Genomic DNA, 25,665 nt, shown 5'->3' with positions numbered 1-25,665 from the left:
TCGCTGTCCTAGGCGCTGGCCGCACCGCGCAAACTACTGCCTGTCGCACCGGGGAGGGGAGCAAAGGGCTTCTGCCGAGCAAAGGGCTTCTGCTGAGGCATCCCGTGCAGGCAAAATAGCGAGCGAGCGAAGCAGGATCAGGCAGGGCACTGAGGCCCCTTCACCTCCCTTCACTCCCACTTTGTCTTGATGAGGTCGCTGCAGCTGCCGGGCGCGGATGGACGGAGGTAGCCAGAGCGGCCCGAGCAGGCGACCAGGTGAGCGATGGAGGATCAGGCAGTTTGCTTGCTCACCCGCCCGGGCTGCCCTGCCATTCTGGCTACCTCCATCTGTCCGCGCCTGGCAGCTGCGGCGCCCTCATCAAGATAAAGTGGGAACGAATGGAGGCGAAGGGGCCTCCCTTTGATCACTCGCTCCTCCCGCCCATCCGCACTATGCTAGCCCTGCCCACCGCTCACTGATTGGCTGGCTCACCAATCGCCCTGCCCGCCTCTAAGAGCCCTATCTATAGAAAGCCAAGCAGAAAAAAAGGTAACTGGGTTTAGATAGGGCTTTTAGGGGCGGGCAGGATGAGCCAGCCAATCAGTGAGCAGTGGGCAGGGCTAGTATAGTGCGGACGGGCGGGGGGAGCGAGCGATCAAGCAGCTTCCAGATGGATGGGGGTGATTGAGCAAACTGGTTCTAAATGGCTCGCTAGAGGGGGCCACCTCCAGCACTCCTTTGCCACACCCCTTGCCTCTTAGCACTCCCTGCCACCCCCCTTGCTTCTTAGCGCCCCCTAAGCCATCCCACTGCCCTCCAGAGGGCAGTACCGTCCACTTTGGGAACCACTGGGCAGAATAAACTTACTTTAACTGCTTCCTATTTGTATTGGGTTGGTTTTATATTTGACATGATTTCTCTTTTTTGTTTGTTTTATGTAATGTTACACAGCAGTCCAGCTTTTTCTCATTTTTCTTTTACCTTCAACGTGGAATTTCTTAAATTTTCCTCAATTTCAGCCATCAGCCAAGTTGAGATTGCTTCATTTCTAAATTTCTCCCAGCAAATTTCCCAGTGTCTCCAATAAAAGAGAATATTTGTAGTTCAGAGTTGAAAGGAGGGGTCTTTAGTGCTCTCTGAGCTTGCTTGTTTTCTTGCAGACATTTCATTACCCAAACTATTTGAACACTGATGAGGTTACCTAATTCGGTAATGAAAAGTCTGCAAGAAACCAACAAGTTCAGAGAGCATCAACGACTCTCATTCCCTGTGTCTGTTTCTTCTAGCATTTCTCCTAATGTATTAAGCATATAAATTAAATAAATAAGGGAATAGTGGGTAGCAGTTCCCAATCACGACCCATTTGATTGCTCCATGTTCCATTCTAGCTGTTGCTTCCTGGACATTGATTCTTCAATATGATCAGATGCCTGATACACCCGTGACTTTATTTATTTATTACATTTATAAGGCTGCCTGACATCATCATGATTTTCTGGGTGGCATACAAGATTAAAGCCATTTAAAACTGTTGGAAGAAATGTCCTTCTGGGTTCGGCTCCAAGTGGGGAAAAAGACACTGGAGACATGGAGGCTGCTTGGAAAGATGGTTTTAATGGTGGACAACCACATGGCTTGAGCCCTGAACAGAAAAGGTGATCACATGCTTCAATGTTGGTGGAGAAGAAGAGAAGAGAAGGAAGAGAAGGGCAGAGAAGAGGATGAAGAAGGGCTTGCAGGGCTTTTTACATTCTGTTCTGCCCCACCTATCTGTTTCCTGTTCCTGTGTAAGAAATGTATTCTGATTGGTTGCCAGACTCCCATGGGCCCGTGCAAGGGCAACCCTCTAGGCTGAGTTTGAATCCAGGTTTGATTGAGTTTAGATGCCATGTGGTCAGTTGAATAAAGGCTTATATTATCCTGCCTTTATTGTCACTGCCAGAACTCTACACCCATCCCCCTGGAGCTGAAGGGGAGAACTCTTTATTATGTAAAGTGGACTAGCTTGGCCTTCTTAATGGCCCATTGACAAAGTGGGGATGGGCCGGAAGCTGCAGGAATTTACTTTGTATCTAAAATGTGTTTCTCCCTTTTTCACATCCAGGAAATATAATATTCTGCCTTTTCAATATTTCCTAGGATATTTCATTTTTCTGGGAGAGGGCTGGGTGATAACTTCCTACAAAACAATACAAAATAACAAGTGCATCAGGAAAAAAACGAAGTTTCAAACTAACTATTCATCACAAAAGGCTCTGTGTCTGTTGCCTTTGCCTTTCTAACTTTCTTCCATCACTTTCAACCTTTTAGCAAACAGTTAGTTCTATTTTTATTTCCTGCATTTTGGGTTAGTTCTGTTTCTTGATATTTAATGATATCACAAATTTCAGTTCACACTTCAAGCATTCTGTCAAATCTAACCCATTATATCTATTTTTGTTTATTTTCATTGCATAATTGTATGAAATATTGCTGCCGTTTTCATTTGTGGGTCTTGTGATTTTGCTTTCTTTAGCTATACATTAGCAAGGAGCTTGTGATCTGAACCACAAGTCTTGCTTTTGCTAGCTGAAGAATTTTGACATCTTTGTGGATTACATAGTTATTTGGGTTTCTGAGTCATTCTTCTGCTGATGTCCCTGTCCAAATGTCACTGCCATTTAGGTGGGAAATAAACTATTTCACATAAGTCAACAGTTGGCCAAAGAATCTGACAGATATCCCCATCACCATTATGGAATGTTATAAAACCCTGGGCAGGTAATGTCAAGGTTTCCTCAGGGTGTGGAAATCTGAATATACTTGACACATTAACTACAGAATTGTACTGAGTGATAAGAAGACATAATTACTTTGGGAGTGGAAGCAGTCCTGAGTTATGAGTCAATGAAATCTTTGATTAATTTCAGTACTTATATTTTCTAAATGCAGAAAGTATCTATGCATGATGGTCTCGGCACCTTTCAATACCATCACTTTTTTTTTAACTAAGTGGTTTGACGGAGATATATTTTATGCTAATTCATTCCTTAGATAATTGATTCCAGAAAGTAAGCATGGAAATTCTTGCTCTTTCAGTATAGATTACCATACATAGTCTCTCGGATTTATTGTATTTTCTCCTACTTTCAACATTGACATAAGAGCTTGTTTCTTTCATCTAAAGGCAAAGGAGTTGCTTGTGGATCAATGTTTGTGATGTAATGGCTTGACTAAGGGTCAAGGAACTGAAAACTCAGATTTGAATGATTGCAGATGACTTTCACTTGCCAGCTAAGCAAAATTCATCCTATTTTTGAAATAGTGGAACTTCGCTTGAAAGGTCAAACTCATACTTTGAGCTGAGCATTCCTAGATCCAGTCCAGAGTGCTTGTTATAACCTAAAAATGATATGCCAACTACAATCCTATTGAAACAAAAGCAGTCTTCTGGAAATTATTTATGCAATTTAGTATATCCCATTTGAAATATGAGAGTTCTTAGATGAGACCCCTCAGTTGTTATTTTGTATTATTCATCTATTTCAGCCTTGAATTAATTATGAAACACCTAGAAAATCCTCTAATCCAGGGTAGTTATATAACTACAATAACATTCTTTTATCTGTTTAAAAATTTGTTGAAGGACCCTGTGTACTACCCCAATCAGCTGAAAGTAGCAAATTTATAGACAGTTAATCTGGAAGATATTGAATTTGAGATAAGAGCAATTAATTAATTATTCCATATGGCATCAGATAGATATCCTTTTATTTTCTAATTGAAGAAATGGAGTGCTTTAGATCTTTCATTTGTTCTCCATTGCTAGCTTGATCTGTGTATTTATATTTATTATTTGCCTTATTATTACAATAACATTAGAAACATTGTTATTCTATTAATCAAGTTACATCCATAAGAGAGCAAATGTGTGTGTGCATATACACATACGCATACCATGTTCTCTAGTTGTTTGCAAAAAAAAGGCAGCAGAAAAAAAACCTTGAGCTAAACTGTTTCTTTTTTTGTTCATCACACAAAGGGGAACTAAATCTTCTCAATAAACTTTTGCCTGTTTCACAATTTTCTATAGAACAGCCCAAATTAGCTTTCCTTCATTTTTATTTTTAAAAAAGTCTAATGAATCATGTAAGGAATGTCTTCTGTGGAAAATATTGACGAACTGCAAAAGATGACAGACTATTCAAGCAATTCAAAGCATATTTATTTAACAGTATATAGGTAGTCCTTGACTTACTACCACAATTGGGCCTGGAACTAGGAAACAGACTGAACAGATGTTTTATCTTTGGGGAATGAAAGATATAAGGGAGATGGAGAAGGGAAGGCACCTAGATTTTTCTGCCTTCTTTTTCAAGTTCACCTGAAGGAATCCTTCCTGTTTTAATTTGGTTGCTTAGCTTGAGTTTCTTGGGCTGTATAGTTTTCTGCTATTTAGACGTGTCAAACCCATGTCATCACATGACGTATCGGGATTTTCCCCCTTCACTAAACTGGGCGGGGGCGAAGCTAGCATGTGACGCATTCGGCCTGCGGGCCGTGAGTTTGACACCCCTGATTTAGACTGGCAGCATTAAGTTTGATTAACTCTTATGGATTTGCATATTTTCTCCCCCTTCACAATTGTCAAGCAGATTTAAACAATCCACGGTTTTCCTGCAGTGCCAGAAATAATCAACTGAAATACCAATATTTGCCCATGAATCAAAAAGTTTACGAGTGGATTTCTAAAATACTCCTCTTAGCTTCATTCCTTCCTGTTAATTTTATCCCAGATAATTCAGCCCTTTATTCTTTATTCCATCCATTCTTTTGGCAGCTCCTTGTTTAGCTCTTTATTATGCCCATTTTTTTCCTAACTTTTACCATCTCGTCTGATGAAATTTGTGTTTATAAAACATACTTACTCATGGTTTACTCAACAATGGTTTACTCAAACCAATTTTGAGTTTGCCTGACAAAATGAACCATCTATTTTTGGTTTGTGCAACATACTAACATGAAAATGTCATGCAAACTCTTAAGAGTTCCTAAAAAAACTATTTTATAAAACTTAATTGGCCTAAGAAAGCATGACTTTTAATCAAATTAAAGTATTTCTACATTCCGTGTGTTTGTTCTACCACACTGAAGTTTCAATGATCAAAATGTGAGGGTTTTTAGTATAGTTTTTATTATCATTGTTCAAAATAAATACAACGAAATTGGTTATTTTAAATTTTAAAGCCTGAATGTCCTCCAATCCAGCCTTTGAAAGTCATTGCAAACAGCAAGTTGCATATCTGCACTATACATATAGTATATATTTCATTCTTAATTTCCAAGGTCCCAAAGGTGCTTTTTCAAGAGGCAACTGGACTTCCTGCAAGACGTTTTGCTTCTCATCCAAGAAGCTTCTTGAAAACATCTTCAAAGAAAAACCAGAAAGTCCAGTTGCCTCTTGAAAAAGCACCTTTGGGACAACCATGACCTGGATGACTTGAGAATTTCCATAGCCATTCATTTCCAAGGTTATGCATAGTTATGCAAATTAATTTCTGGTTACGTTTTCACATCAGCCCAAGGCACAATGTAGTTTGTAATCTATGATTCCTAAAGTGGGCAAACCTTGACAATTCTTAAGCAAATCATGGCTTTGTGCCTAATGTGAATCTATTTCTTATATTCCATATCTAGCTATACACGGAAACAAACCGCACGTTACATTTTTATTACAAGGAAGACAGAGTTTTATAATCGCTGCCTCCAGGCAAGGCACGCTGCAACCTTCGATTGCCTGAAAGTATAGGCACTTTTTTTTTTCATTTTTAGTCATGATGGGCAGTTTAATTTTCCTCTCGAATACTGAAAGCATCAGGAATTTTGTTTTTAAAAAATTACATTATTTGCTCTGCACCCAGAATCTTAAAATAACTACGAATTTCCTTCTTGGCTTCTATTGCCGAAGAGGGAGTGCGGCTACGTTACAGCACACAGCAAAAACCGGTCTTCTGCAATCTCGTTGAACAGTTGCAGGAAGCACAACCCCCCACCCCCGCTCAAATCAGGCGGGCCGCCATACTGACAGATGAGCCGCGACGCTATCACGTGCTTGATCAACTCACTTCCTATATACTGACGACAGGAAAATAGAAAGTCTCCTTATCTATGGTTACGTTTGTGAGAGGGCGGAAGTCCTACTAAACATATGCCCGATGAGCAACGCGTGCCTTGGACATTCAGTTCCGCCTTAAAATTACTCCGCCACGGTTTCATTCCGGCCGGGGCTGCTGAGTTATAAAGGCTCGGGTCTCTTAATGGCCATGGCGAGCAGCAGCCTGACGGAGACACCCCAGGTTGGCTGGGCCGTCTCTGCCGGCAGCCCCCGCGTCTCGATCACCTGTTCCTGGAAGTGTCCGGGCGATCTGGCGAGGGTTCTCTGTGTCGTCCCGGCGGGGGAATTCGATGCGGAGGAGCTTTCGGAAACAGCCCCGAACGGGTGAGGAAGTCCTTTTGAGGCCGGGAGGGAAAGTGGGACGACTGAAGTGTAGCTAACGGCCGATGAGTGGCCTGGTGATGCCAAGGTCTCCTCAGCAGGGTACTTGAGTAGTTCTTTCCAGACTCACATTTCTGGGTTTAGAAGCACGTCATTCGTTTAATTCGGGGATATGCTGTGTTGCATGGATGCTGTAAATCGCGGCTTATGGTTTACCTGGATGTGTGAATGCAGCCCGTTGGGATTTGCTGGCTAAGCCAGGCTTCCAAAACAATTTAAAAACATTGAAATAGAAGGACTGGATTTATTCAGGGCACTAAATCTGGGATTATCAATTGGGAATGGGAGGGGGAGAAACAATTGATAGGTCCTATACAAATTTTGGGGTTTTCTGTTGCCCCTTCCCCAACATCTTGGAGCAGAAGTACTGAAAATTAACTGTATATTTTCTTGCCCCCCCTTCCATTCCCACTTGCTAAACTCGGATTAAGTGCCATGAATAAATCAAATGTCCAAAATAGAATTTATCTGTTTTGAATTGAGCCTTATTGTGTGAAGGGCAGAAGGGTGTGTGTGTGGAGGGTAAGAAGCAACAAAATAAATGAAAGGCAGGACATAAAAGGAAAAGAAATTGAATCAAATCTAGTTTACATTTAATGTATTACACCCAAACAATTCTATGCAATCCATCCTTGCTTCTATTGCACCGATTCCTTTCATTGGCTTTTGGTTTTTTAAATTTCTCTACCTCCCTCTTTCTGAGTTCTCACCACCTGCATCCAGTCACAACTTTCTTGGGCTTACCTTTCTTCTGGACCTGTTTTATCTTCCTTTATTGATTTAGTTCATGCTTGGTCCTCATTCATTCTCTGCATAGGTAGTCTTCATTTAATGACCGCTCATCTAGAGACCAAAGTTACTATGACACTGAATAAGGTGACTGCTACTGGCCCTCATTGTTGCAGCATCCCTATGGTAGTGTGGTTGCAATTTGAGCTGTTGGCAACCAGCTCACAATTAAAATGGTTGCAGCATCGCATGATTGTCATTCGCAACCTTCACTCCTGGCTTCTGATTAACCATGTCAGTGGGGGAATCTGGCAGGGGGTCGCAAATGGCAATAATATGATGTCACACCTAACAAAATGGAGGATTTGCAACAAGTGCTGTAACTGCCATATTAATCGGTGCAGTCAAGTGACATTGCTTTTTTATGACTCTGTTGCTTAGCATACATAGTAGGTGGTCCCAGTTGTTGTTTATTAAGCAAGGACTACCTGTGTAATAAAATCATCTCAACATACTTGTTTAATATTGATAACTCACTTTTGTATTCAGTTCATATTCATTTATTTCATTAGTCATTCATTCTTGGCTGCAAAAAAGCTCCAGTGCAGATCCTAAAATAGGCTAGACAGATTTAAACATAATAATGCACAGTTTTCAGTTCTTTTGTATATGGACGCTATACAGTTTTGGCGCTCACGATATATTTTCTCCCTTTAGTCCATGCATCTGTTTTCTGAATCTAAATTTAGCCTCTCTCTTCAAAGGGTAGGAAAAACCACTTCTTACTTCATGTAACTGCAATAAAACTTTGAAGAGATAGCCATTTGAATGCCTGTGTAAGAGTTTAGCCATGGGATAAATATTTTTGGATTTTTGTCATATACATTTGAAATGTTTGTTTCCAAGAGGTACTGATGTTCAAATGAGTAACTTAAGATAACCTTTCTCCCTTATTTAGTCAGAATGTTGTCGTTCTTGAAGGACAAATAAATGATGATGGTGTAGTTCCCTGTTTGCTCTACTTGCACTGTGATCCATGTGGATCTGAAGAAATTGTCAGTCTAAGAATTGTAAGTGAAGCAAGGAACATGGAAGTGTACTTAGGAGATGAATACTATGGAACTGGAAGGGGAGAGCGAGTGTTTACTGTCAAACACGGCAGGTCAGTTGTTGTTTTGTCTTTTCAGCATTGATTCAGTCAACAATATAATGAGGTTATATTCAGTCTCACAGATAAGACTTCCAGAAAGTATATACTCAAAATATTTTAATATATGTCAGTAATGTGGCTTGATTGTTTTTTATTCTGCATTCTTATTGGTATGTAGCCTGTATTTTGCTAAATGCAGTGAAATTTTGATGATTGGTTAGAACAGCGATGGCGAACCTTTTTTGGCTCGCGTGCCATAAGTGGAGGGAGCAGGGGGGTCGTGTGCGGGCGTGCCACACCCATAATGCAATGCGCGACCACCAGTGCACATGCACGCACTACAGGCGCTCCCCCCCCATTTTTACATGCTTTTTTCACCCTCTCCAGGCTCCAGAGGCTTTATAGGAGCCTGGGGAGGGCGAAAACAGCCTCCCCCGCCCCCGTGGACGCCCTCCGGAGGCGTCATAGAAGTATCTGGACAGTCCCTGAAGCCTTCGGAGCGCTCATAATGATCCCCCGAGCAAACCGGAAGTGACTTCCGGTTTGCTCGGAGGGTCGTTTTAAGCGCTCCGAAGGCTTCAGGAAAGCCTCCGGACGGTCCCTGAAGCCTTCGGATCGCTCAAAACAACCTTCCGAACAAACCGGAAGTCACTTCCGGTTTGCTCGGAGGATCGTTTCGAGCTCTCCGAAGGCTTCAGGGACTGTCAGGAGGCTTCCCTGATGCGTCCGGAGGGCGCCCGGGGGGGGAGGCTCTTTTCGTCCTCCCCAGGCTCCTATAAAGCCTCTGGAGCCTAGGGAGGGCGAAAAATGGCTTTAAAAAAGGGTGAACTCAGCTGGCTAGCGCGTGCATGCTCGCTGCCAGCTGACAGAGTAACGCCTCGCGTGCCCTGACAAATGGCTCCGCGTGCCATAGGTTCGCCATCACTGGGTTAGACCATTTTTGAAAGTTCTTTCTCCTAAATAAACATGTTGGGATAGCAGGAATATAATAGATATGATATTAATAATTTGACATGTCGGATAGAGATCTTAATGTTTCATTTCATGAAAGAAAAAATAATTATTTATACATGTTCAAATTATATAAGGAGAGGATAACTCTCATAGCCAGGTTGTTTATTTAAAAGGATAACTCTTATAGCCAGGAAGTTTATTTAAAAATAAACCTGAAACAGAGCTTTAATCATATATGGATTATCTTTATAACATTTATTTTTGATATTTTTTTCCAAAATAGCTAAAAAAACCTAAAGTTCATTTTTGGAGCTCCTGCTGAGCATTAAGCTTTTTCCTCATTGCAGCTTTCTCAACCATCTCACTGTAGCTCTTAATGCCTACTTCTCTGCTCTTGTGATTTTGGGGGAAAAAACCTTCAGTGGAAATCAATGAGTACTACATTTGATAGAGGTACCCTGTGTTAACACTGAAGTGCTTGCTATGTACATAGAATTTCTGGATTGTGAGTGGGGTCCTTAGTTTTTTGCTATGTTTAAGTAACTGCTGGTATTTTGCGGATTACTAAGAAACGTAAGTGCTATTGAAAGTTTCTAATATTGGGAAATGTAGTAGTGCTCTCTGGTTTATTTAGACAATATGTAAGTGGCATTTTGAAAAAAAAATGAGCATTTCTTGTATTTTTTTTTAATGGAAAACTATTTCATTGATGCAGCATTATAAAAACTTTACAATTCCTTCATTTTACTTTTTTCTAGCAACGGTGATCAGATTTCATTATACAAAAAGTATGTTAAATTGGAGCCCTCAACGGTTTCTTGTAAGATTAAGGTAGGTTATTTTTTAAAAAAAACTCTTAAATTTTTGGCTCCTTTTTAAAAAAACAATTCCATCAGTTTTACAAATTATTCAAAAGAGAGCCTTTGCAAAGTATGATAATGTGCGAAGGACTGCTCTTGAAAGCATTGAAACAACTGTATTGCAGCTTCTTTGAAAACTTTCTCCAGCTGTCTGTACATTATGTGTATCTGTATACACTGGCAACACTCCTGAAACTGCAAATAAAGCAGGTAGACATGCATGCCTGCAAACTGCTTGAAACAATATTTGAAGCGTTGTACAGGCCCTCCAGTGATGGACCAGTGATAGAGCTGCTTTGAGAAGAGAGAACGCTTTATAAAGAGCCTCTGTTGAATGCCTTGCACAACTCTAATGGTGATAAATAAAATTATTCTGTTCCCTCTTACATTTTGGAAATCGTAAAAAGAAGACCATTTCCTTTAATCTGATATTCCAGACATTTTGATTATAAGTAGATTTTAATTATATCTCTCTTTCTTTTGTAAAGAGGGGATTTAGAGACGGAACAAAAAGCAGTATAGCACAAGTAAACTATGATAGGAAGACAGATTAATAACTTTTAGAAGCACCAAGGGTTTACCCTGAAAAACTATTCTTTCCCAGTTGCAAACATGCAATAAACCCATCTTCCAGTCCCATGTTTTCCTGTTTGTACCCCAAAACTTTCCTTAATTCTTTAAGCTCCATACCTGGCCTGTGTGACTCAATATGCCTAACTAATATAAAATTGATTCAGAAAAAAATAGAAAGGAGGTTCACTCAGCATCATTCTCCATTTTGCAGAAAATAAAAGATTAGAAACTCATGTTTACTGACATAATTGGCAATTTGCTCTCAAAAGTTCTATAAAATGTAAGCTTGGAATCACTAGTATAGAATCAAGAAACTAGTCCTTCTTGAAATTGTGGCTTTAATGCTATCTAACAACAAATTTTAATGCACCTAATGTTTTGCTTCAACCTAGTCTTATTATTAACTTATTCTTATGTTTAGTTATATCAGACCTATTATTAGTACCTGCATAAAGTTTATAATGAGAGTTGAGAGGAGACAGTTGGAGGTCCTTTTTAAAAGAGTGTCTTAAATTAATTGAATTATTTCCTCAATTCACCAGAATTCTTTTTTCACTAGCTATTGTCCATCAATGAAAAACAAAGAGTACTCATCAATAAAATCATAATACAAGTCCAGTCAGCCTGTGCAAAAACTGTGCCAAGTGTTACATTAGGATCAGGAATAGACCTAGATAAAGTACAAACTATAATGGAATCAATGGGGTCCAAATTATCACCTGGGGCACAACAACTCCTCGATATGGTTCGTTTTCAACAGAAGGTAAGTTACCATTTACAAAACACTGTTCATAAAATGTCCTTTTTATGTGCAAGAAATAGAAGGGACTGTATAATGTGGGATATTTGTATTCTCAACTTGTATATTATTTGTGTGCTGTTAATAACTGAAATAAAGGCAGGTTTTGCCTTCTTTCAGATGTCTTGTACAAAATTTAGTTACATAGTAGAATTTCTGTTTATATTTTCAGACTAATTTTATGGCATTTTGCATAGTGAGGATAGATAAATAGATAAATATATAACACAAAGTTACAACATTGGTCTGGAAATGTAAGGTATATATAAGTTGAAATTATATGGCAACTTCCAATTAGACTCCAAAAGTAGATTAGGAGGCTACCAGAATCCAGAGTTATAGGATAGTCTGGAAGGGGGAAAAATGAACTAGGGGATGGCAAACATTTTCCATATTATTGCCAAGAAAATTTCACTGGTGATTCATATCATAACTATTTAAATGTGAATGGTGGTGGTGTTTGAAAAATATTCATTAATTATCATGGTCCTGGATCAGTCTAGCAATGAAGAAAATAATGGTGAAAATGCAATTATATTCTTCTCTTTCAAGGTTGCTCTCCTTTTCGTTTCTCTTGTTCATTTCACATTTAGCACAACGTGCATTTAAGATAACAATAAAAAGAGCCTCCATTGATACTTTCACCTTGGAAGCTCCAAACTATTTATGTCCTTCTATCAAAGATTATAGTAAAACAAAGTCAAATTCAATAAAATATTCTCAAACAACCTGTTACGCATGGATAATCAAATCTACACAACTCAATGAAGAATTCCATTAGCTACTTTCTTGCCCATGCTTATTTCACAAGACATTGGCAGTTTGCATCTGGGCCAAACTAGATTTGACAATATTCAAGGGGGATTGGACCTTGCCCTGTTATTCCCACATTACATTTCCAGACTTATTCCCTGATTGGTTCCTCACCCTGGCTCAGTGAGTTTCTCTCCAACATAGCCAGGGTTAGCAGGAGCCAATTGATTGAATATGGAGGAATTTCAGAAAATTACTAGAAAAGCAATGGATTGAGCAAATGGTTTTCCAATAAGGGGAATAATCACCAGTTCAATGTGAGTCTGCACTATACAAAAGATACTATTGGGATTAGAAATTGTACAATTATTTTCTTGGATTATACAGTATATTGTGTGGCCAGCAAGATCCGGTTGAGCTACTGATGGACTCGGATAGCGAGGCACCACATGAGTCTGCCCTGGACGATGTGGAGGACCCTGTACAGGGTTCAGACTCAGAGCAGGGACCAGAGAGGCTGGTTGGCCACCAGGAGGCGCCTGAGGCATGGAGCAGTGGGGAGGATCAAAGGCAGTTTGTCCCTGATGCTAGATTGAGAAGGGCTGAGCAACTCCGTAGGCAGACTCACAGTAGATGATTAAACACAGGTAGTTGTGGATTGGCCCTTCCCAAGAAAGATTATAGGTGAGGCGTTGGGAGGGGACATTTGCAGGAAACAACCGTTCGAATTAGTAGTTAAGAAAATCTATGTATTCTAGCCGTGTCTGCTCATTTGGACTATCTGTGTTGCTTCATTTGAATTATCTGGGTTGCTCTATTGAACATGAGTTGTCTGGGCCCTCAGCCAAATGATTCGTTATCTCAGTAATTAAACAGTGGCAAACAGCCAAGCCTGTGTTCTGGTTTATTCACAGGCGTGGAGAGGGGGGTCAGAACAGTATATCTAAATTAACGAGACCATGAATTTTATTTCTATTAGGATGGAATTTCTTTTGGAGGCAAGTTACAAAACATCTTAGGAGGAAATGGCTTTGTGTATGGAAAAAATCATCCCATTGATGGATTGAAAGAGGCATCTGACTTTGAACGGTTAGACCACTTGTCCAATGGACCTTCTCTTTTAAAAGCTAATTTGGTAGCTAAAACAGTTGCAGAAGATTTGAATGCACACTCCAAGATAACCAAACAGGTTACAGGTAATATATTTGAGCTCCCTGGACTTCAGCCTTGTACTGTACATTCTGAAAGTGACTGTAAAGGGTTGCTGGCATCAAATATACCTAATTCCACATTGCTGCTTCCACTTCTTCAAACGGTATGTGGTCAAGTAGATCGCCTATCCATAGATGAAAAGGATAAATGCTGTGAAAAAAAGTTTGCTTCTCAGAAAGATGGAATTGAAACTGTTGGGTGAGTTTGTATTGAAAAAAAATATCCATTTTTAAAATTGGTCTCAAAATGCCTCTTTGAAAAAATAAAGTAAATTTTACCAGGCAGTTGAATTAGGTAACAGTTAACAAAACCTTTCATCATTGGGTGAGTTTAAATTTAGCTGGATTTTTTTTAACACATTAAAGTTGAGATCACACAAATTGCTAATTTCTGAATGTTTCACTTTCCATAAATCTTTGCACTCTAACAGCAGGAACTATACAAAAGATTAATCAGTTGAATTTGAAAGCTAGTTAACTAGGCAGTTATTTTCTGAATATCTACTGGTTCCCTAAATTATCTCTTTAAATCAGTTTTAAGATGCTGGCATGAAATCCCAGAAAAGAAAGATATTTATTTGTTTATTCAGCTTATATGGGCATCCACTTATCAAGTGATCGTGAGTAGCTCACAGTGTTAAGAACATGAAATAACACATCAGTAATAAAAATCCAACAAACTTGTAGAAGCACACTACAGCATTGGGTACAATAATTCACAGAATTCATATTGAAACATAATAGTGTCCTCTTCCAGTTCCAATGTAGTGTAATGATTATCTGTACTCAAATACTGAAAAATTGTATGCCTCAGTATCCATTAAGTGGATATAACCATATTTTGCTTCCTGCCTTACCAGAGGTATTTGATTGACTTAATTTAATAAATCTGCTCATTTGATCAATTAAAAAGTGGTAGATGATACTGCTTAACATTTAAAAACACACATTTAAGATTTCTAAATTATTAATATTAATTATGTGTACTATTAAGTGTTAGCTTTGGAAGATTTTCAGATTTTGATTTTGTCAGATATTCTACTGGGGTATTTGTTAAATTCATGGTATTTAAGGTACATAATTTATACTTTTGGATAGCATGGGTCAGTTTTTGGTTGTTTGCATTTTTTTTGCAGTTTAGAACAGCAGCGTATTTGTCTGTATTTGGAAAAGTTCATGTCCAAAAAAATCGACCTGACAGAGAAGAGATTAATGGATTATATTGACCTACGTATGCAAAAACTTCAGGAACATGTTGATAATAAACTTGCTGCAGTCATGGATTTGGTTAATAATTTGCATATTGTTTCTCAAGAATGTGATCCTTTGAAAGAAGAAAACACAGATGGGAAGAGGTAGGAAATCCTTATAAAAATTAAAGACCTCAATATGTTTTATAAGGCCGGGTCTGTATTTTACAAACTTTTTGGTTATAAGCTTGTAAACATTTACACCTCAGATTTTGTACTTTTTCTATAATTTTGCAAGTATTATATGCTAATGTTAATTATTATATATCTGTAATGTGCAAAATAAGTATTTTTTACATTTCAGAATATTTTCTACATATGTTTATGACCTATTTATTGGTAACTATTTAAAAATAAGTTTTGGGCATGATAAAGTGTCTTACTAAATTATTTTGAACCATTCTAAATAAAGTGCTTTGCAGCTTTATCAACATTTAACAAGATTTGTATAGCTTATTGTAGGGTAATTTCACATAAAATAATTAAATTATATCCATTCATTCTGGATTCTAAATTAATCTTCAATCTTAGAAAAAAGCAGATTAATTAAGGGAAAGGAGTCGTTGACACATTCTGTATCTGGTCTTGTTATCCATATAGAACTTTTAGATATTTCAAAATGTATTTGCTCTGATCTTATTTTGTATATATTTAACTCTATTTGACAATGGTTCATTGGTAAATATTATACATAGGATGAATTTTTGCAGTACAGCAATAGCATCAAATGATTTCTGACATCAAGAACTATTTTGCCTCGAATGATTTATTCATGTACACTTTTCTTTCAGTAGTTTCATTAAATGTTTGTGTATTAATCTATAAACAAACAAGGTTGAAGAGTTTGCCTAAAAATAAGTTTAACATGAAGGAGCTCATGGAAGGAGAATATTCCTGGCCATTTTCTTCCCTATAGCCACCTGTGTCTCCTGAAAAATTCACCCGAAGAAAAAGGTGTGGGAAGAGAAGAATCATATTTATGACCATAAGTTTCCTCAATTTCCATTTCTTTTTCTTTTTTCTTTTTGGTATCTGATGTAACTGGGTGTATGTGTGTTTTGTATTTGGCTATTTCCCTTCCAGATGAGTTTAATGCTGCTTAATTCATTTATTTTCATTGAAATTGTCCTTTTAAGGGAAAAATCGTGGAAAGACAACAAAACATTCCATTCATATCTCTGTAGATGTGAAACAGTCAGATGAAGATCCTTGTTAGTGTCTCAGTTTCTGGTATCTGTATCCGGTTTCTCGAGTGATGAGATGCTTTGCTGCTAGACCAACCAGGAGTACTGTGTTTGCAGCCAACACAACAAATGCAAGGATATATACGATTTGGGGCTGTGCATTAAGACTTTCTTCTGGATAAACTTCACTAGAAATGGCTGAATATTAAAAAACAAAACAAAACAGAAGATAAAAGGAGGTTACAAGGTCTTCGCAAATTCCAAAATCATGGAACAATACTTTAAAAATAAAATCTTGAAAATTGTTGTCTAAAAATTTCCTTTTTTAACCAGTATTTTGATTGATTGGGTAGAGATGGAGTACTGGCAGTTCTGCTTGTCTGCAGTTCAGTGGTAGCATGCTTTGATTGCTATTTATGATACTGAAAGTGCTCTTAAACAGTTCACAATGAAACCTGTTAAATCTACTAATGTAGTCAATTCCAAGAAAACATTCTCACCTGAGCGATCCATGGAACTTCCTTCTCTTTTCAGTCTGATGGGTCCAATCACTGCATCGCCTTTCCATTTGTAGGAGGAAATCTCTCTCTTATGCCTAGAAATGCAACCTTTGGTGCAGCGAGAATTAGAATTCTTGCTGTCGCAAACTAAAACTTCACAGTGAAGATAAACTGATGGGTAATGTTTTAGAAATCTGAAGGATCTGAACCTAAATCTTCCATAATGCTCAAGGATGGGATAGGCCATAAAAGAATCATCCTTAGTGCAGCTGAAATAGAATATTCAGATTATTTTAGCATGTTTAATACTTGAACTTATATGCATTCATATATTATGCTTACCAGAAACTGCTTTGTAAAAGTTCAAGAATGGGTGCTTTTAAGGCAAAAAAAAGTTTCAATCCTACATCTATTTCTTTACTTTCCTTTGGCACATGGACTCTTTCAATCTATAGTTAGCCCCACTTATAGTCTGTCCAGAAGGTTACTCCTGTTAGTCTGTTGCATATGTAAAATAAAGCCATGTGAGATGTATTACAATTTATATACTTGTGGCTATTAATCTATTTTATCAAATGCCTGGGGTCTTGTGAGCAGACTATTAAATATATGTAAAGTAGGAAGACAGAATGAACTTGATTGACTATAAACAAAAGTAGTACTTAGATGTCATTCAGATACCTTTACTCTAAATAATTAAGTAATGTATGTAATATAATATGAAACATTTGTCCTATTTTTCCTCTATGAAGGAATTTACATCAGTTCCATGTATTATAATATAGCTAAGTTTATAGTTACAGTCAATCCTAATGGTAATTAACAGTGAATATACTTACCCAGTTTTAACTAAATCATATTTTGGTGATTTAGAATTAAGATCTGGAGATGCAGTGCAAGTATCCACAAATACTACCAGATTTGGATCACTGGAATGTAGGCTGATCTGTGCATAGAGCATTTGGTTCAAGTCGACAAAGTAGGGAGTTTCATATATGGGTTTGGAGAAGGAGTCTGTTTCATAGAACAACATGCTGAGATTGTATCTACCTACAGCCGTTGTGTTGTCTAAATGTTCACTTTCTGTTACGTACACAACTTCTACCGTTGAATTGTTTTCCATTAAACATTTTGCAACAATTTCAACTTTCTTTTGGCGGGTGATCATAATGCCCGCTGGCAAGGCAGTTACAATATTGCTGTATGAGATGCTTTGACCTTCAGTCTGCCAAGGAAAGAAAAGAAATAAGGTATTTTTTTTTAATGGTACAATGTTTTGGAAGACAGAAAAAAATGTTTTTGAGCTACAGATACATCATGAGCCTGAAGTTTTATAATCTCTAATTATAAAATTATACTTAAGTATTTTGTTTAAATGTAACAACCAGTAGCAACGAAATCATATATGATAATACATTGAAGAACATTGAAAAGTAGAAGCCTTCTCCAATATCAGTTTCTTTGATACTACTACTTTCACTATTTGAAAACCAAGAAAGTATTTTGAAAATCAGCATTTGAATTCTGTAAAAAGCACAGAATGTTTAATGAAATAAACTGTTGCCAGTAAATAAAAACTACAGAGGAAACTAATGAGCTTTATGCAGTCTATTTACAGCTTTGATCTCTATATTCAGGATTGTAACCATTTTGTAAGTTCCATTAATTTGAGTAGGACCTGGGGTAAATGCTCAGCACGCTTTGCATCCTGTTTGATTATATCCTTGTGCTTCCCAACTATATCTGTACTCTAATGGGATTTTTTCCCTACTTACTTACAGCTCTGATAGTGTTCTTTTTCATATTTGAGTGGTGTAAAAGCAGAGTACAGAGCTATACAACTATATTGGACTCATTTAAAATTACATGCCATTGATATGTTTAAATCTAGGGATAGTGTACAGTGGAGACAACCAAGTTAGAAAAGATCTTAAGTATTTGCTGCAAAAATCTGATAACCACAAGTTGAAAGAAACAAGTAATACAATACAATACAATACAATAGTAGAGTTGGAAGGGACCTTGGAGGTCTTCTAGTCCAACCCCCTGCCTAGGCAGGAAACCCTTTACCCTTTCAGACAAATAGCTATCCAACATCTTCTTAAAGACCTCCAGTGTTGGGGCATTCACAACTTCTGGAGGCAAGTTGTTCCACTGATTAATTGTTCTAACTGTCAGGAAATTTCTCTTCAGTTCTAAGTTGCTTCTCTACTAAGTTCTAAGTAGAATACGGAAAAGTCGCTGCTGCCAACTAGTCCTCATCTGGATTTTTTCAGCCCTGGTTGGAGATTACTAAAAGCAGCTACAGCTTTGGAAAAAAATAAAGGAATTCACAGCAAGATGAATGTTACCTTTTTGGTTGTTCCACAGCTGTTGATTGGAAAAGAAAATACCACTGGGTTGTAAGAAATAGGCTTGCAAGTTTGGTCATTCAGATATAAGAAACTTGCATTATAGTTGAGAGAAGCCAAGTAAAATTCGCTGAGAGTAATTGTCATCCTGTCTGAAGAACAACTGAGGGATACTAACAGGAAAAGAAGAAGAAAAAATAGAATAGTCTCAGGAATAATATTAAAAAAACTTTGTCTTGGAGGAAGTGTGTGACTGCTATTGCAGATGAATTTGAAAGGAGATGATAGAGGCTATAAAATTGTTTTGAGTGAAAAAGAGATCTTTTTTTTTCCTTTTTGTTTCATAAAACCAAAACATCTCTGATAAGTAGCTTCTAACCAAGACTTTGGTCTTGGAAAAAGCTAAGCAGTGTTAAACAGATTTCTATATAAATGGGAGACCCCCAGGGAAGTCTAGTTCTATGGCAAAATAGTAAAGTAAAACATATAGAAGTCTGACTATTACTATCGCTTTGGAAACGTTTTGAGCTTGAAGCACTTCCAAAATGTTAAAGAAAAATATTAAAATTATATCCTTGGGTGTAAGCTAGATATTAGCATATGGTATGGTACATTGATTCTGAAATGTATATTTCAGCTTCTATAACAGCTGCTCTGTAAAGAGAGTAAAAAAAAAAATACGGTTCAAGATACAGCATCATTGTTCTCTGTATGATGTTATAATCCTACAGGCAGAGATCCCAGCAAAGCTCAGTGCTTTCAGCATGTGATCTTTTTAGGATTTCTCATAATTGTTGCATTTTGAACTAACTTGGAGTTTTAAAAAGTATCCTCCCCCAAAACATCTGCTAGCTGATGTTTTAATTGTAAATTGTAATTAGCTGTATGTGACCTTGAATATTTATTATTTGGATTGTCTAGATATTCGGTTTTAACTTTGTATACTGCCCAGAGTCATTGTTGTGACATTGCTGTGGCCGCTATAGAAAATGATCTTACATGTCATCAGGTGTATATAATTATAGTCAGGTGTAGTTGTGCTGAGAGTTAGTTTGGTGTGATTGTGAGTTCTAGTCCTTTCTTAGGCACAGAGCCAACCAAGTGATTTTCGGCTGGTCATCCTTTAAGTCAAGGAAACAAGCAATAACAAACCAATTCCAAAACCCTGCCAAGAAAGTCCTACAGGGTGTTATTTATATACTAGCCAGGAGTCAATACTGACTTGAAGGCACAAATTAAAAAATAGGAGTAGGAATCTTTGGTGATGGATAGAATATCTGGGTGTGTTTGTGCCTATGTTAAACTAGTCATAACTTGAAATAAGGACAAAATCCTTGCCGTATTTCCCAACCTAGAAAAGATGTCATAAAGCATATTTATATACAAGACATGATTGGAAGAATCAATCTGTATTTGGTATTCCCTTTCCATATCAGTATAAATCAATTATTACAGCCTCATTGGACTTACTGTTCGGTTGTGATATTGGTGTAGTTGTGTAGCGAGCTGAAAAGCCCCGGTAAGAATTAGCATAGTCCGTAGACATCACAATTGTCATAGCGTTAGATGAAGACTTAAATGTTGGAGTTGAATGACCGCACACTTTTTTGATTAAAGAAGAATCGGACGTTGGACCATCAAAAATGGCGAGAAAATCAAATCTGCAGTTGTCATCCATTTCTATCCTGGACACAGAGAAAAACATCAGTTTTTTATTACTATTATTTCTCATACCCCCTTTTCTCCTTTATCTTCCTTTATCCTTAGAATAACTTTGGTTCAAGGCTTTCCGCAGTCCTAATTTGGCAGTCTTAACTTCTACTCCATGTTAGTTCTATGCCAAATAATACCTTCTGGAGTATGAAGGACTAGCTTTCATACGTGTCTGGATGCTGGCTACAGAAGTTAAACTGGTGTAAGATATAGGTTGGATTTAGGAAAATGTTTCTGAAATGTGTATAATTAATTCATGAATTAATGTATCATAATGATGATTATAAATAAGGGGACCCAAGAATGAATGAAAATAGGAAATAAAGAGCATCAGTTTGGAAAAAGGTGACGATCAAATACTAGTTTAAGGATAAGCATATTGGAATTTTACTAAAATTGCACTTTCTCTTTATTGAATGGTTTTTATTGAGATGCCATCATATAATTCTGCCTATTTTTAAATGCAAAGTTAATCTTAAAACTTATTTTAGCTTATTTCTTTATTTAGAAATTTTAGCATTTCATACTCTGACCAAAATTTGAAACACACATATAAACTAAAATATACTTACAGCATGTCCTTGAAAATTAAATTTATTTGGGTATATGGCTTTGTTTCTATATGCCAGACACAATATGTAAAGGGTTGATGTTTCTTTGGGTAATTCGGGCTGTTGAATGTTCCTTCTGGGCCAGTAAGGTAACCTCCGCATCTGGCTTTAGAAATATTTTTTTGAAAAAACAACATCAGTATGCAGAAAATACAACATCGTTTACTATTCTTCATGATCCTATCCTCTGCCAGTGGAAGGATTCAAGCTGTTTAGAAAGTATGCAACCGCCTTTATTACCTTTAGAGTAATCCTTAGGGTTCAAGTTTGGATTTTTTAAAAGATTATACATACAACATGGGATTAATAGAGCTTCCATTAAATCTATGTGCTGCTGAAAGAGGAATTGGCCATAAACAGATTGAGCCCACTGAGAGTTAATGCCTATGCACAATTGCTTGTTATTCAGTTACAAGAAGTCCTTGACTCACGACCAGTTGTTAAAATTTGCAGTCACGGTCAGAACAAACTGTAAAACACTTGCAGTTGAAGCAATATGTCACTTTCCCACAGTTACATTATCACATTTTGGACACTTGGCAATCTGGTCACATTTACAACTATTTGCAAAGTGCCCAGTAATCATGTAATCACTTGCAAGCTTCTCGGCTGGCTTCTTCCGGAACTATATAAGGAAGCTGCCGGGGAAAGTTGCAAGTATCTCAGGGGTTGCCACAAAGAGAGAGTCAAGCTATTCTCCAAAACAACAGGGTAGGACAAGAAGCAATGGGTGGAAACTAATCAAGGAGAGAAGCAACCTAGAACTTAGAAGAAATTTCCTGACAGAACAATTAACCAGTGGAACAATTTGCCTCCGAATTGTGAATTCACTGACACTGGAAGTTTTAAAGAAGAGATTGGACAGCCATTTGTCTGAAATGGTATAGGGTTTCCTGCCTGAGCAGGGGGTTGGACTAGAAGAACCTCCAAGATCCCCTCCAACCCTGTTATTCTATATTCTAAGTGGTGGGGATGTTGGATTTGAGGTCCCTTCCTCCAGAGGGGTATCCCTCTACATGCTGGAAGAACAGACTTCAGATCTGGTAAAAATACTAGTGAATACCTGCATTCCAAGCTAACCAAAACTGGCCGCATCCCCCCCTCCCACAGCCCAATTTCGGCCTGCAGCACTCTACTGGCCAAAACCGACCTGTGCAGAGGCCTTGCTCCCCTCCCACCCCCTGCCGGCTCGCAGTGGAGAACTGCAATGCTGATCCAGCCCTTGAAGAAATCCAGTTTGATACCCCTGCCTTAGTTCAACAACCAAGATTTCAAGCCTGATTGTGGTCATAAGTGAAGGACTACCTGTAAGGTGAAAATCTTTCGTTCTGGTATTGAGTATACACATTATGTACAGACTTCAAATTCTCTGTGCTCAAGCTATTTTTACTTTGTTTTTAACCCATTTTTCAATTAAGAATTCATAGCTATAAAAAGCTAAGTGCAATTTTATCGCTTCAAACAATTCTACAAAAGTGTCATCAATCAATTTCTATTCTAAAACTGGTAACCTCCCAGGTGATTCTGGATGGAGACCTCCCATCTTCTGTGGACGACTTACGTGTATCTGGTGAAATATAGTAGTAAAATGCATGGATCTTTCGTGTAAAATTCGTGGAACCTGTTGATATGCGAAATATTAAAGCCGAAGATGATGAGTGAAATGCTGAGTCTTTAGTATGGCATATTTTTCCTAAGACAGATGAATTAGTTGAGGGACCATCATATATTTCAATATATTCTTCGTCACATGAGGACAGTGGGCTAAATCTAAGAGAAAAAGAGAAAATGGGTTTTTATATATGTTGGTATTAATGAAATCCCATGATATAAAACAATAGTGCAATCTTCTGATGATTGAAACCAAATAAAATATTTGCACTAAGCTTCCATTATAGCAGCACTGTATCTCCCTCCTGCAAACATTACCAAACCAGGGTCTCCAAATCCTGGCTTCATATAATTGTGTCCTAATTCTGCTGAGTCCTCTGTCACTGAAAAAAGAAAGACTGCCTACAAAATGATGCCTATTTAAGTAGTTCTCGACTTTTGACCATAATTGAGCCAAAGTTTCTAAGTGAGACAGTTGTTAAGTGATTTTTGCCCCATTTTACGAATGTTCTTGCCACAGTTGTTAAGTAAATCACTGCAGTTATTAAGTTAGTAACAGGGTTCTTAAGTGAATCTGACTTCCCACTGACTTACCTTGCCAGAAGGTCACAAAAGATGATTACATGACTTCTGCCTTTACCTTTGCTTACTCATGATCTTTGTGCCAAGCTGGTTTCTTACTTCTGTTACCCCCTGATGTTGCTTATATCTGGGCCAGAGATGGCAAAACTATGACTGAGGTACCTCAAGATTGGTCTAGATGAGGGGGGGACATTCTCTCTCCCTCTGTCTCTCTCCCCCTCCCCTCCCTCCCTCCCTCCCTCTCTCTCAGAGACAGACAGACAGAGATTGGGGGTGGGGGGGCAGCAGTCAAGTTAGGTATTTTCTAAATTTTTGAAGCACTGAATCCAAAAGCTATAGTATATATTGGAGGTGGTGACCCTTTGAGAGCTGTATGCAACGAAATTTCATTTTAATGTATGTTGATTAGTATACATTCAAAATGACAATAAAGTTAGTATAAGTGCTCCATCGCTGCTTTAGGGTGATCATTTCTTTTCTCATTTTTTCCTAATGCTACGCCAGGCTAAGTGGCTTTGGTTTTTCTCTGTTGTCCTTTGTGCATTTGCGTGCATCTATGGCTTGTGTACTTACACAGCTTCACAGCTTTTTTGTTTCTTTGATCTACACAGCTAGATTTAATAATATGATAAGGCTGAATTAATTCTATATTAACACTATATGAATACATTTTTGCTTTCTTCAAATGTCATTCATGTAATCATTCTATATATTCTTGTCTGGTTTTATTAGCACTATTGTACTGTACATCAAATCGTCTGTCTGTTATATTTCACCAATAAAACATTTAAAAAACAAAGTTTTTTTTCTTGTCTCTCCAGGTCTTGAGGTAGATCTCCTCCTGTCTTCTATGGATCTCTAAATCTGATTTCCTTACTGACTATACAATGCCTAAAACCCTGCTCCCCTCTCTTCTCTTAATCCCACTCTCTAATTAACTTGCTATTTCCAAGGATCTTATTTCCTTTGCATCTTGTTGCTTCCAGTTAGCTTATCTAATTTATGATTTTTCTGCCATTTCATATGAAGAATACTTACTCAACGTAAGAAAAAATTAGTCGAATGGTTTGATTTGTGTTCCTTTCTCCTTTTATTTCCCAAATGCAATTTTCATTTGCGTTGAGTTGAATTGGTATTGCTTGATAATTTTTTGTCAGTGTTTTCACACATGTTGTATTCCATTCTAGAAAACCAGCATTAATCTCAGTAAAATTTTATAGAGGAATTTTGAATGAAAACTTTTGGAGTTTACTTATGTAAATGTAGAATTCTCATAAAAACGTCTACAGTATATATTTACATGTTCTTCACTGAAAATAGTTATAGACTGAAAAGATCTGACCTTCACTCAGTTTATGTTTTGGTTTCTATTTTACCCAGGTTTTTTTTTGTTGTTGTTAATTTTCAATGATCAATGTTTTAACTTTTTAATATTTTAGTGAAATTGTAAGCCACCCAGAGGCATTCAATAGTGAGATAGGTGGCATATAAATTTAATAAATAAACACATTCTAAATGTGCGCATTACACTTTGTCTTATACAAGAGAACAATGTAACAATTACAATATTTTTATAAACTATAGTGATGTAAGAGAACTTCTCAAATATATAACATTTTGAATTCATTTATAAGAATGAAGACTAAACTTAATATATATTTATAATTTAGGCAAAGATGATTTTGATGCCATTGCACATTAACTAGATATTTATATTAGTTTAACTTTTGTTCTAGTTTTCCATACCTTGTAACTCTGCCAGATTTTGTTCAGCAAAACTCAAACCGAAGAAAAATGCCAAGAAGATTGCTGCAGAAGCATATTGCCTCAGTGCAGACATTTTGCTGAGAAAATGTTAATGCCTGTTGAGGCCTCTTATATCTGTCCTTATTTTGTAATCATTAATGTCTGAGCCCAATTTGGAGATGTACGTGAGAAAGAAACAGGTGCTAACATTATGGATTTTGCATACTACAGATTTTTTAAAAGACCAGAGTAATCTATAGTTACCATGTAATGTCCCAAAAGCTGGTTTTTATAATTGTTTGCTTTAGTCATTCAAAATCTACAGGTCTACAATTGGATAGATGGACAAATCCTAAAAATTCAGATCCCTAAGAGGCATGATTTGCAATGAAGATTTAAAAGTCTGAAAACAGATTGTATGTCGTTCCAGGTTGTAAAGTACTGCTCTTTTCTCCCCTATGGTTATCCTATCAAGGGCTTTGCAAGCAGTACTAAGGCACCTTGCTTTACATGAGTTCCACTAAATTTAATGTTTCTTCTTATGCAATATAAAGTAGGTTTGATGCACGAT

General features: G+C 37.5%; 2 protein-coding genes across 2 annotated transcripts; one reads left to right on the top strand and one right to left on the bottom strand.

The window, feature by feature from the left end:
• Positions 1-6,175: 6,175 nt before the first annotated feature.
• On the top strand, positions 6,176-15,789 carry LOC309393514 (ATPase PAAT). Its single transcript, XM_081955825.1, has 6 exons — positions 6,176-6,460; positions 8,205-8,408; positions 10,109-10,181; positions 11,343-11,546; positions 13,315-13,745; positions 14,683-15,789. Exons 1-6 carry the CDS (start codon positions 6,279-6,281, stop codon positions 14,903-14,905), a joined length of 1,317 nt encoding a protein of 438 aa, XP_081811951.1. The 5' UTR covers positions 6,176-6,278; the 3' UTR covers positions 14,906-15,789.
• Positions 15,545-25,247, bottom strand: LOC309393513 (CUB and zona pellucida-like domain-containing protein 1). Its single transcript, XM_081955824.1, has 9 exons — positions 25,095-25,247; positions 24,387-24,531; positions 22,717-22,925; positions 21,117-21,261; positions 20,302-20,516; positions 18,832-19,004; positions 17,320-17,705; positions 16,481-16,749; positions 15,545-16,178 (listed from the first exon to the last, which is right to left on the bottom strand). Exons 1-9 carry the CDS (start codon positions 25,186-25,188, stop codon positions 16,009-16,011), a joined length of 1,806 nt encoding a protein of 601 aa, XP_081811950.1. The 5' UTR covers positions 25,189-25,247; the 3' UTR covers positions 15,545-16,008.
• Between the last annotated feature and the right edge of the window lie 418 nt (positions 25,248-25,665).

Source organism: Natrix helvetica, assembly GCF_964273705.1.
Source record: "Natrix helvetica genome assembly, chromosome: 5".
NCBI lineage: Eukaryota > Metazoa > Chordata > Lepidosauria > Squamata > Natricidae > Natrix > Natrix helvetica.
The sequence above is the reverse complement of the archived record's forward strand: the minus strand, read 5'-3'. Positions and strand labels throughout refer to the sequence as shown.